Raw genomic sequence first — 13,402 nt, forward strand, 5'->3', positions numbered from 1 at the left:
AAAAAAAAAAACAAAGAATACAGACTACAGTATTAGACAGTTTGAGCTGAGGTTCTGCCCCTTTCTAACAACCTTGGAAAAACGTCATTTACCTTAATATTTTAGTTTTCGAACTTAATATATAAGGAGACAACAATAGGAACTACTTCACACCTTTGTTATGAACAAGAAATAGCTATTTAACTTAACCTACTGCATAGTAAATATTAGGTGTTAAAAAAAACAACAACTTCATTTTCCAACAGGAAAAAACATTACTGAAATGGACTGAGAGAAGAGATTACTGAAATGGACTGAGAGAAGAGAGAAGTTGGGAGGTATCTATCCTTAGGGGTTTAAAAACCCAACTGTTGGCCAGGTGTGGTGGCTCACACATGTAATCCTAGCACTTTGGAAGGCTGAGATGGGCAGATCACTTGGTGTCAGGAGTTTGAGACCAACCTGGCCAACATGGTAAAACCTGTCTCTAGTAAAAATACATAAATTACCCAGGTGTGATGGTGGGCACCTGTAATCCCAGCTGAGGCAGGAGAATCGCTTCAACCCGGGAGACAGAGGTTGCAGTGAGCCGAGATCGTGTCACTGCACTCCAGCCTGAACAACAGAGCAAAACTCTGTCTCAAAATAGATAAGAAAAGAAAGAAAACCCAACTGTTGGGCATGGTGGCACATGCCTGTAAACCCAGCTACTTGGAAGGCTAAGGCTAGAAGAGAACTTAAACTCAGAAGTTCAAGACCAACCTGGGCAACACACCAAGACCTCATCTCCTAAATATAATATTAAAAAAAAGAAAAAATTAAAAATCAGTAAGAATCCAACTATTCTGGAAAAATCAAGTATTCCTCATCTGCACAAAAGTAAACTCTCTTAAAACCATTTCTAAGTTTCAATGTTATAAGATTATATAGATGCATATTGGTTCTGTAGCTGATATTACTATTTGACAATAATTATGTCCTATATAACAGGAAACACTGTTTATATTGCAAGGCATTACAGAAACCTTTCCTGTACAACAGGTACTCAGAGACACACGCTAACCCACAGCTCCTAGGTCATTCTCTGTGGGCTCGAGCAGCTGCTCCATGGCGGCCACAATTGTTTTTTTTTTAAACTAGCAGTAAATTTACCCATGAATTGTGTTCACTAGGCCACCTGAGCAGTGAGAAGGGCAGATCTTCATAAGTGTAAGTCCATCTTTTCTATCCTGTTGATTAATGGCCATAAAAATTAGATTTACTTATATTTTACTTAGTGAAAATGTCACCTCTTTAGAATGATCTGGCCCTTCTTGTAACGCTAATCGTGCCCATATGATGACTCTTTCCGCAGTTTTCTCAGCTTCAGCAGGAGGCAAAGACTTCAACAGAAGGAGACAGTCTTCACCCTATAAACAGGGTTTGAAAGGAAGAAAAAACAGCTGGTATTTGCAAAGGACAGTGTGGCCTTATCTCTTTCTTTTCTATTTAAAGATGAATATACATCATTTGGAAAAATATATTATGGTTCAATGTTTTAATAATCTGAAAATCCATTTTTATTTTATGTTACTTTAAGTTTCAGGACACAAATGCAGAAAGTGCAGGCTTGGGCCGGGCGCGGTGGCTCAAGCCTGTAATCCCAGCACTTTGGGAGGCCGAGATGGGCGGATCACGAGGTCCGGAAATCGAGACCATCCTGGCTAATACGGTGAAACCCCGTCTCTACTAAAAATACAAAAACTAGCCGGGCGAGGTGGCGGGCGCCTGTAGTCCCAGCTACTCGGGAGGCTGAGGCAGCAGAATAGCGTAAACCCGGGAGGCGGAGCTTGCAGTGAGCTGAGATCCGGTCACTGCACTCCAGCCCGGGCGACAGAGCAAGACTCCGTCTCAAAAAAAAAAAAAAAGAAAGTGCAGGCTTGTTACATGTGCCTTGGTGGTTTGCTGTGCCCATCAACCTGTCAACCACGTTTTAAGCCCTGCATGCATCAGCTATCAATCCTGATGCTGAAAATCCATTTTTGATGACAGAAAACAATAAAATAAATGTAAAATACGATCCTAGATACTGAAGATTTAATTCCTAGGCATTGCTACGATTATAGAATCATATAAAAATAATGACATTTAAAAACACAATAGGCTGAGTATGGTAGCTCACACCAGTAATCTCAGCACTTTGGGAGGCTGAGGTGGGTGGATTGCTTGAGGTTGGGAGTTTCAGACCAGCCTGGCCAACGTGGTGAAACATAGCCACTGCATTCCAGCCTGGGCAATGGAGCAAGACTCTGTCTCAAAAAAAAAAAAAACAATAACACAGAAACAAAGAAGCCATACGAAATGACAACATAAAACTTACAAACCTGTTCTCTATCAATCAGGTCAATAATTCTTAGACTGTAGATCTCATCATCAGATAACATAAATGCTTGGGCCACCTTTAAAGCATCTTCTAAAGAAGATGGGACATCTTGTTTGAGAATGTATCTAACCACCCTCTGCAACAGATAATATGAACATTTCTTTGTTATAAAACTCACAGAAAACCAAGAAATCATTTGCTCATAAGCGCAAAGTGGCCAAAAAATTTAAATAATGCAGCAAAAAACTAAATTGTATGAAAAATTAAAACATGATTTATATTCTGATCATTCCACAGTCCTGTCTTCTTCCTTCTATAACTTCTTAATTTACTATTTGGTGTCTTTTCTTTTTTTTTTTTGAGACAGTCTCCTCTCCCTCTGTTGCCAGGCTAGAGTGCAGTGGCGCAATCTCAGCTCACTGCAACCTCTGCCTCCCGGGTTCAAGTGATTCTCCTCCCTCAGCCTCCCAAGTAGCTGGGACTACAGGTACGTGCCACCATAACTTACTAATTTTTTTGCATTTTTAGTAGAGACAGGGTTTTACCATGTCGGCCAGGATGGTCTCGATCTCTTGACCTCATGATCCACCCACCTTGGGCTCCCAGAGTGCTGGGATTATGAGTGTGAGCCACCACTCCTGGCCTATTTGGTGTCTTTAATACTCTCATAAAAAGGCCAGGTGCAGTAGCTTGCACCTGTAATCCCAACACTATGGGAGGCCGAGGCGGGCAGATCATCTGAGGTCAGGAGCTCAAGACCAGCCTGACCAACATGGAGAAACCCCATCTCTACTAAAAATGCAAAAAAAATTTAGCCAGGCGTCATGGTACATGCCTATAATCCCAGCTAGTCGGGAGGCTGAGGCAGGAAAGTCACTTGAACCCAGGAGGCGGAGGTTGCAGTGAGCTGAGATCGCGCCATTGCACTCCAGCCTGGGCAACAACAGCGAAACTCCATGTCAAAAAATATAAATACTCTCATAAATAACTGAACACCTTATTAACATCATATCTAACAAAAGAAACGTAGTGGAAAAACCTAGCTCTATCAGCCTCCTAGAACATAAAATCCTCATTTAGTTTCCCATGTTGCCCTAGAAATGAAAGAAAAGAGAAAAAAGACTCTTCAAAGAGTGTACTCACCATTATTTCCTTGTTTAAGAGATTTACCTCTCTTATTCCATATCCTCGTAAAAGTTTTTTCATCTCCATTAGTTTGTAACTTTCCTGTAATAACTTGACTCTGAAAGCAAATTTATCCATATTAACATGGATTATCTTTTTTATGAAGTACTATGGGACACAGTAAACAATATAGAAACATAAATGAACGTCAACTCGAAACACAATGTTTCTCCAGAGTGCAAAACATTGTTTGGTAGACTGTAATCTTACTTGGGATGGTCCATTTCCAGGTGCTGTTTCACCAGTTGCTCCACAGCTGCACTCCAAGGAACCACTGCCGCATACATGATCTTGAGCACAGCATCAAATATGAGCTACAAAAAGATGCACGCATGGACAAGGAACAGCCCTCAGGTTTATAATGCATGCAAGTGAACAGCACAGTCTAATCAGCAGAGGTCTTACACCAACCACATGGTAGTTTGAGAATATTTCATCTACTCACTGGAAAACCATTTATTTCTTCAGTTTTCACATACAGAGAACAATTTGACTATTCAGAAAACTTCAGAAGAGTATTTTGTCTGCTGTAAGCTAAGACATACAACTTTATTGCTTTCTATGGTCTTTACAATCTCCGGGTTTTTTTGTTTTTTTTGAGACAGGGTCACGTTCCCATTGCCCAAGCTGGAGTGCAGTGGCGCGATCTCAGCTCACTGCAAACTCCACCTCCTGGGTTCAAGCAATTCTCCTGCCTCAGCCTCCCAAATAGCTTGGACTACAGGTGAGCACCACCACACCTGGCTAATTTCTGTATTTTTTGTAGAGACAGGGTTTCACCATGTTGCCCAGGCAGGTCTCAAATTCCTGAGCTCAGGCGATCTGTCTGCCTTGGCTTCCAAAAGTGCTGGGATTACAGGCATGACCCACTGTGTCCAGCCTTACTCTCTGGCGTAAAAACAGTTTTCATTATTTTACTTCTATTTTATAGTGGTAACAACAGTGCGAAGTTAAAATAAAGGCATATTACAACATATTAAAAAATGTCTCACATTGCAGGCGATAACTGAAAAAGAAAAGTCTCCATGTTTGCATAACCACAGAAAAGCCTGCAAAGATATGCATACAACTGTCCATGGAGGTTACCCTGGGGGTGGAATGAGTAAACATTCACTTTTTATTTTCTGTAATTAAATAAAACAGACACTTGAGGAGAACAAAGCGGGCAGATCACTTGAGCCCAGGAGTTCAAGACCAGCCTGGGAAACCCTGTCTACAAAAAATACAAAAATTAGCTGGATGTAGTGGCACGCGCCTATGGTCCTAACTACTCAGGAGGCCGAGGTGGGAGGATTGCTTGAGCCAGGGAGGTTGAGGCTGCAGTGAATCATGGTCATGTCACTGCATTCTAGCCTGGGCAACACAGCCAGACTCATCTCAAACAAAAACATATATATGTTGCTTTTATAAACAGAAAATAGTTTTCAGAAAAGACTTAATGCTCAAAAGGGAAACACAAATGGTCACTATTTACTTACGTCCGTGTCAGATAAACATCCTATTACTGCCATGGCCTTTGCTTCCCATGCTGTTTCAAAGAGTGATGTGGACTTTGAGCTGCATCTATTCAGTAAATCCTAAAAAGGGATAAACATGTATGTTTTTTAAAAATTAAAAATTCCCATTAAAAAATGCCACATAAAGCTAGATACAGATATTACATGGCCTTGATAGATGTGTTAAAAGAAAAAAACCCTAAAAATTCTAATTAGTCATAAATGTTGAATAACGGTCTAAAAACACAAAACTGCAAAAAAAATGGGCCTTTAGTTTTATATGATATAGAAAATTTAAGAATGAAATATTCTTGAAGAATCTACAAATAAGATTACTGTAGCACATTAATAATGTCCACAAGAAATAATTGCTAATATTTATTGAGCTCACGCTCCTGTGATCTCACAATAGCCCTTTGAAGAAAGTACTGTGAAAGGGAAATATCTTGGGCCCCCAAAATCACTAAGGAAAACTCAGGCTGGAAACTGCTTAGGGCAAACCTGCCTCCCATTCTATCAAAGTTACCCCTCTGCTCACTAAGATAGCTGCATTATCCGATTGCCTCCTTTGGAAAGGCTAATCAGAAACTCAAAAGAATTTTAACGTTTTGTATCACCTATCTGTGACCTGGAAGCTCCCTCCCACTTGGAGCCTTCCTGCCTTTGCTTCAAGTTGTCCCACCTTTCCAGATAGAACCAATGTACTTCTTACATATGCTGACGGATGTCTCATGTCTCTCCCTAAAATATATAAAGCCAAACTGTGCCCGGACCACCTTGGGCACATGTCTTCAGGACTTCCTGAGGCTGTGTCATGGGCGCATCCTCAACTTTGGCAAAATAAACTCCCTAAATTAACTGAGACCTGTCTCAGATTTTCTGGGTTCACAGTCCTAATGTATCCCCTCTCTGCTCAAGATGATTAGTAGCAGAATTAACCCACATTTTTAACCAATTCAATATGCTGCATGAGTCCTACTGATAAAGCATATGCCATTCCTTAAAGAATTAAATATTTACTGCAGTGCTGCACTGCGCAGATCCAAGAAATAAGATTAGATCTAAAGGAAAAGTTACCTCTATATACAGCAACAGAAGTTCCTCCTCTTGCAAGTCATGTTCTCTCATGTAAACTCTTACAAACCTCTCTAGGACGGAGGGAATCAGCTCTGGGGCCAGCACTTTATCAAACATTCGGAACACTATGGTGGTTGTATTTTCCTGGATGCCAAAGGAAAGAAAGATGGCATAAATACAGACTCCACCCATAACTTGACATACAAAATAAATCCTATGACCCTGGACTTTACCTTCTCAAAATCACAGAGGGCTAATTTGCAGTTATACTTCCTATGCAGTGTGATCAACTCTCGCAAGTTATTTACCAAAGTTCTTAGCTGACATACTTCCTCTGTGTTCTGATAATCCTTCTAAAACAAAAGTGTTAAAGTTGTTAACGATATAAAATAAAAGTATGAGAGAAAAACAGAATCAGAATTATTTCAGATAAAATAAGAAATAATCCTGGTTATGCACATAAGAGGAAACCTGCAAGTTTAAACTGACTTATGCTCTAAATTTTGTAGTATTTTAACTAAATTAGTATAGATCAGAATTTGAAAGAAATTTTCTCTCTTAAAAACAGAAAAATTAAGAATATTAGTATAATACTTTTTCAGAACCCAAGTATACTTAGTACACGGCATCATTTAGATAGTGCTCAGTGTCCCATCTATCTATAGAGATTATATATCATAACCAGATATAAAGGCATAACATTTCCTAAAATTATATACAAAGAACAGAACTTCAATATTGATAAAAGTTAACAGGGAAAAGATAAAAATCATGTTTTACAGCAAGAGGAAAAATCTCTTACATAGAAAAGGTGACTTGTAGGCCGGGTGCGGTGGCTCAAGTCTGTAATCCTAGCACTTTGGGAGGCCGAGACGGGCGGATCACGAGGTCAGGAGATCGAGACCATCCTGGCTAACACGGTGAAACCCCGTCTCTACTAAAAATACAAAAAACTAGCTGGGCGAGGTGGCGGGCGCCTGTAGTCCCAGCTACTCAGGAGGCTGAGGCAGGAGAATGGCGTAAACCCGGGAGGCGGAGCTTGCAGTGAGCTGAGATCTGGCCACTGCACTCCAGCCTGGGCAACAAAGCGAGACTCCGTCTCAAAAAAAAAAAAAAAGAAAAAAGAAAAGGTGACTTGATAGATACAACGTTTGAAAACTAACACTAATGTACTATCAAGACTTAATTTTTCCTTTTTTGGGGGTGGGGGAGACGGACAGAGTCATGCTCTGTCACCCAGGCAGGAGTGTAGTGGCACAGTCTCAACTTACTGCAACTTCCACCTCCCAGGTTTAAGCGATTCTCCTGCCGCAGGTTCCCAAATAGCTGGGACTACAGGGACCCACCACCAGGACTGGCTAATTGTTTTTGTATTTTTACTAGAGACGGGGTTTCACCATGTTAATCAGGCTGGTCTTGATCTCCTGACCTCAAATGATCCGCCCGCCTCGGATTCCTCCCAAAGTGCTGGGATTACAGGCGTGAGCCACCATGCCCAGCTAAGATCTAATTTTTCAAAGGATTGTGAAATGCTGCTAATGCAGAAAATCCCAATTATACCACTTAGCAGAATGTTTATATAGTTCCCCTTTTGGTTGGTTCAATAGACAAAAACTGTTCATTAAAACAGGTTGAAGGGGGCCAGGAGCAGTGGTTCATGCCTGCAATCCCAGCACTTTGGGAAGCCGAGGAGGGCAGATCATCTGAGGTCAGGAATTCAAGACTAGTCTGACCAACATGGTGGAACCCCATCTCTACTAAAAATACAAAAAAAAATTAGCCAGGCATGGTGGCAGTGCTTGCAATCTCAGCTACATGGGAGGCTGAGGCAGGAGAATTGCTTGAACCTGGGAGGTGGTGGTTGCAGCGAGCTGAGATTGCACCACTGCATTCCAGCCTGGGCAACAGGGTGAGATTCCATCTCAAAAAAAAAAAACAAAAAAAAAACAGGTTGAGAGGGCTGGGCACAGTAGTTCATACCTATAATCTCAGCACTTTGGGAGGCCCAGGTCCAGGTTGGTGGATCGCCTGGGCCCAGGAGTTCAAGACCAGCCTGGGCAACATGGCAAAACCCCTTCTTTACAAAAACTACAAAAATCAGTCGGGCATGGTCATGTGCACCTATAGTCCCAGCTACTCAGGAGGCTGAGGTGGGAGGATCACTTGAGCCCAAAAGTTGAGGGTACAGTGAACTGTGGTTTCACCACTGCATTCCAGCCGGGACAACAGAGTGAGACTTTGTCTAAAAAACAAATAATAAACAAATAAATATATAAATAAATAAAATAGGTTGAAGTTGTAACAGAAATATTAGAAACAAAAAAAAAGCAAACTTTCCTACATATGGATTTTAAAGGCACAAAACAAAAAAAAGGAACACAAAAACTGAAAATTTAAGAAGTAGATATATGTCCAGATACTTTACATACATGCAGACAAACCCTTTCAGGTAAACTGACTGTTTCATTACTAAAAGTCCGTTCTCCACATCATACCAAGGAAATCCAATGCCAGGAAGATGCCAATCCCAACTCGTCTGTTTTTTCTGCTGTAAAAAATATCTCTGCCAATTGAAGTCCATTTTCTGGCCAATTTGCCTTTAAAAAAAGATTACAGACAGTTCCAAACAATGTATTATACTGTTGGGAGTGTGCAAAATGTCTTTTTACTGTTAATTAAATCAGTATTACCTTATCAGTTAATTCAAGGTTCCTGGCTGCTTGTTCCAACCATTTTGCAAGAATTATCTGAAATAGATCATTTAAAAACAAAAGTCTTAATGGATAATCACTGATATAACTAAAAACCTCCATCATTTCTTTTTTTCCTTTAGAAATTTAATTTGTCTATAAACGTCTTATCCACGACTGTCTTTTGTGTTTGTGTGTGGGGGTACGTAGTAGGTGTATATACTTGTGGAGTACATGAGATGTGCTGATACAGGTATGCAATGTGAAATAATCACATCATGGAGAATGGGGTGTCCATCCCCTTTGTGTTACAAACAATCCAATGACGCTGTTTTAGTTATTTTTAAATACAGATTTAAGCTATTATTGACTCTCTTGTGTAATCAAATAGTACGTCTTATTCATTCTTTTTTTTTTTGAGACAGGGTTTTGCTTGTCGCCCATGCTGGATCTCATGCAATGGCAGGATCTCGGTTCACTGCAAACTCCTGGGTCAAGCAATTCTACCGCCTCAGCCTCCCAAGTAGCTGGGATTACAGGTGCATGCCACCATGCCCAGCTAATTTTTGTACTTTTAGTAGAGACAGGGTTTCCCCATATTGGTCAGACTGGTCTCAAACGCCTGACCTCAGGTGATCCACCCAACTCAGCCTCCCAAAGTGATGAGATAACAGGTGTGAGTCACCACACCCAGCCTCATTCTTTCTAAACATATTTTTTTTGTACCCATTAACCATCCCCACCTCTCACCCATCAACCCATAACGCTTCCAAGCCTCTGGTAACCATCCTCCTACTCGCTATGGCCATGAGTTAAATTGTTTTGATTTTTAGATCCCATAAATAAGTGAGAACATGTGATATTTGTCTTTCCGTGCCTGGCTTATTTCACTCAACATAATAATCTCCAGTTCCATCTACGTTGTTGCAAATGAAAACAGCTCATTCTGAATCATGGTTGTCTTTTTTTTTTTTTTTTTTTGAGACGGAGTCTCGCTCTGTCGCCTGGGCTGGAGTGCAGTGGCCGGATCTCAGCTCACTGCAAGCTCCGCCTCCCGAGTTCACGCCATTCTCTCGCCTCAGCCTCCTGAGTAGCTGGGACTACAGGCACCAGTCACCTCGCCCGGCTAGCTTTTTGTATTTTTTAGTAGAGACGGGGTTTCACCGTGTTAGTCAGGATGGTCTCGAACTCCTGACCTCGTGATCCACCCGTCTCGGCCTCCCAAAGTGCTGAGATTACAGGCTTGAGCCACCGCCCCCAGCCCTCATGGTTGTCTTTTAAGAGACACTTTAACACAGGTGTTAGTTAACTGTTTAACTAACTGGTGTTAACATGACTTAATCTTCAATGATCTAATGTAAAAAACAAAATAAAGTCATCAAGAGTAGAAATACTGAAGACAACTCACCTGTCCTTCCGGTACAGTCCTTCTTACAAATGGAATCACATCATTTTTAAACCATGGACATAGCCTTTGCAAAGAGACTGATTCAGAAATTGAGTTGAGCAAGTTCTCCAGCATTTTCACATCAAATCTGCTTTCAAAGTTTGCCTAAATTATAAGGAGCAAAAAAATTAAGATCTGACAAATTTAAAACAAAAGCCTCCCAAATGTTTGACAAAGATATTTTAGGAAGTCATTTTAAGGAATACCCTACTGATTTAATAATGAGTGCTAAAGGAGATTTACACTATGCAAATGTTTCTAGTTGGGAGCTGCATACTATAGGCAATGTCACGGTGCTGAGTGTCAAATAGTTTATCATGTAGCAGAGGAACCAGCAGAGAACGAGTATTCTAAGGAAAACTTAACTGCAGGTGATAGTAGGAATTCTAACAAGCAATGCAGCCATTAATGGCATCACAACAAGTTATGACTTCATGGATCTAATACTCTATACCAACTTCAGCCAACCTTAAGGGGATGAAGACAAGCAATTTTAAGGGGCAATCTTTTACCACAATCTGAGCTACAGTAGCAACATCTTCTCCACCAATGCTACATTAGAAAGCCCACTAATAAACCAGATGTTGCCTTTTGAGCTAAGATAAGGAGTTAGACTCTTTTTTTGGTTAACTTTTCAGTTCAGTGGCATAAGTATAGGTTTGTTATGTAGGTAAACTTTTGTCAAGGGGGTTTGTTGTACAGATTATTTCATCACCCAGTTATTACGCCTATTAACCATTAGTTATTTTTCCTGATACTTTCTCTGCTCCCACCCTCCACCTTCTGAAAGGCCCTGGTATGTGTTTCCCTCTATGCATCCATGTGTTCTCATCATTTAGCTCCCAAGAAGCTAGACTCTTAATGATTGGATAAAATAAGGTTCTACTGTACCTTCACTGTACTTCTTCTGATTTAATATCATCAGAGGACAATTTTCTCTGGGGAAAGTCTTTTATTTTGGGACAGAGTCTCACTCTGTCACTCAAGCTGGAGTGCAGCGGCATGATCTTGGCTCACTGCGACCTACACCTTCCCGGTTAAAGAAATTCTCCTGCCTCAGTCTCCCAAGTAGCTGAGTCTACAGGAACGTGCCACCATGCCCAGCAAATTTTTTATTTTTGGTAGAGACAGGGTTTCACCATATTGATTGACCAGGCTGGTCTCGAACTCCCAACCTCAAGTGATCAGCCCGTCTCGGCCTCCCAAAGTGCTGGGATTACAGGTGTAAGCCATCGCACCCAGCCCATGGGGAAAGTCTTTTTTACCCCCTTGCCCTTTGTGAACAAAAGCAAGTCATATTTTAAGAACCAATCAAAAAACACCCCATCACCCAGTCAGACTTGCACCCTGTTAGTTTCCAACATTGATTCAATCACCTAACTCAGGAGCTACAAAGCTGTTAAGGAAAAAATGTAAAAACATGTTACCCGATGTCGAAGCCAAAGGTACTGTGCACATACAAGGTTTCCTTCTTTTAGCTGTAAAAAAATATCTTTGAGATCATCTTCATTATTTAGAAATTCAATCCAAGAACTGCCACTGAATAGACAAAGAAGGGGAAAAGGTCAGTTTTAAAAAAAATTAAGGTTATACCTTTTAAGTGGATATCTTTAAATGCATTTTAATTAGTTTTGTTCTTCATAAACAAAAAACTAAAAAAAAAAAAACCAGTTCCAAAGATCACACGGTGCAAAGCTCATTTCCTTCCTATCTCGGACCCTAGAACTCCCCCCACCTTCCTCAGCACATTTCCTTCCTATCTCGGACCCTAGAACTCCCCCCACCTTCCTCAGCACATTTCCTTCCTATCTCGGACCCTAGAACTGCCGCCACCTTCCTCAGAGACATGTAGCTTCCTGTAGGGCCCACCTCAGATAATCACTGCACACAGAAATAATTATTTTTGGCTGGGCGCGGTGGCTCAAGCCTGTAATCCCAGCACTTTGGGAGGCCGAGACGGGCGGATCACAAGGTCAGGAGATCGAGACCATCCTGGTTAACCCGGTGAAACCCCGTCTCTACTAAAAAAAATACAAAAAAAAAAAAAAAAAAAACTAGCCGGGCAAGGTGGCGGGCGCCTGTAGTCCCAGCTACTCAGGAGGCTGAGGCAGGAGAATGGCATAAACCCGGGAGGCGGAGCTTGCAGTGAGCTGAGATCGGCCACTGCACTCCAGCCTGGGTGACAGGGCAAGACTCTGTCTCAAAAAAAAAAAAAGAAATAATTATTTTTCACTCTTATTTGTTTCGTTTTTGTTTTTTTGAGATGGGATCTCACTATGTTGCTCAGGCTGGACTTGAACTTCTAGGCTCAAGCAATCCTGCCACCTCAGCATCCTGAATAGACGGGATTATATGCATTTTTGTTTTATTTTACTTTATTTTATCTTTTTGAGCTGGAGTCTCACTCTGTCACCCAGGCTGCAGTGAAGCGGCACAATCTGGGCTCACTGCAACCTTTGCCTCCTGGGTTCAAGAGATTCTCATGCCTCAGCCTCCCAAGCAGCTGGAATTACAGGCGTGCACCACCATGCCTGGATAATTTTTGTATTTTTAGTACAGATGGGGTTTCACCATGTTGGCTAGACTGGTCTTGAACTCCTGACCTTAAGTGATCCACCCATTTCAGCCTCCCAAAGTGTTGGGATTACAGGCATGAGCCACCATGCCCGGTCTATTTTTTAAATAAATAAGTGTTCTATAATGAATTTGACAAGGAAAAAGATAATCAGAACTGATAAGATAAAATTTCATTATTTGAATATAAAATTATATACCTGGAAAAAACAAGATCAAATGAAATATTACTATGCATAATAAAGAAATTCAGTAAGGTAGCTGGTTAAAAATTTTTAAAAATCAACCGGTCGTGATAGCTCATGCCTGTAATCCCAGCACTTTGGGAGGCCAAGGCAGGTGGACCACTTGAAGTCAGAAGTTCAAGACCAACCTGGTCAACACGGTAAAACCCTGTCTCTACTAAAAATACAAAAAATAGCTGGGCATGGTGGCGGTCACCTGTAATCCCAGCTACTCAGGAGGCTGAGGCAGAAGAATCGATTGAACTCGGGAGGCAGAGGTTGCAGTGAGCCGAGATCATGTCATTGCACTCCAGCCTGGGTAACAGAGCAAAACTCCGTCTCAAAAAAAAAAAAAAAGAAAAAAGAAA

General features: G+C 41.2%; 1 protein-coding gene across 2 annotated transcripts in view; it reads right to left on the bottom strand.

Annotated features, from left to right (window-relative positions):
* KNTC1 (kinetochore associated 1) overlaps positions 1-13,402 on the bottom strand; it is a 111,812-nt gene that overhangs the window by 49,617 nt on the left and 48,793 nt on the right. For both annotated transcript variants that reach the window (XM_011948478.1, XM_011948479.1), the window contains 11 exons: positions 11,664-11,775; positions 10,198-10,341; positions 8,790-8,846; positions 8,595-8,696; positions 6,333-6,452; positions 6,100-6,243; positions 5,005-5,103; positions 3,737-3,840; positions 3,485-3,584; positions 2,343-2,477; positions 1,269-1,388 (listed from right to left, as the gene is read on the bottom strand). In XM_011948478.1, the coding sequence (XP_011803868.1) occupies positions 1,269-1,388; positions 2,343-2,477; positions 3,485-3,584; positions 3,737-3,840; positions 5,005-5,103; positions 6,100-6,243; positions 6,333-6,452; positions 8,595-8,696; positions 8,790-8,846; positions 10,198-10,341; positions 11,664-11,775 (1,237 nt within the window). The remainder of the gene's footprint in view (positions 1-1,268; positions 1,389-2,342; positions 2,478-3,484; positions 3,585-3,736; positions 3,841-5,004; positions 5,104-6,099; positions 6,244-6,332; positions 6,453-8,594; positions 8,697-8,789; positions 8,847-10,197; positions 10,342-11,663; positions 11,776-13,402) is intronic.

The sequence above is a fragment of the Colobus angolensis genome, unplaced genomic scaffold, assembly GCF_000951035.1.
Source record: "Colobus angolensis palliatus isolate OR3802 unplaced genomic scaffold, Cang.pa_1.0 Scaffold28, whole genome shotgun sequence".
NCBI lineage: Eukaryota > Metazoa > Chordata > Mammalia > Primates > Cercopithecidae > Colobus > Colobus angolensis.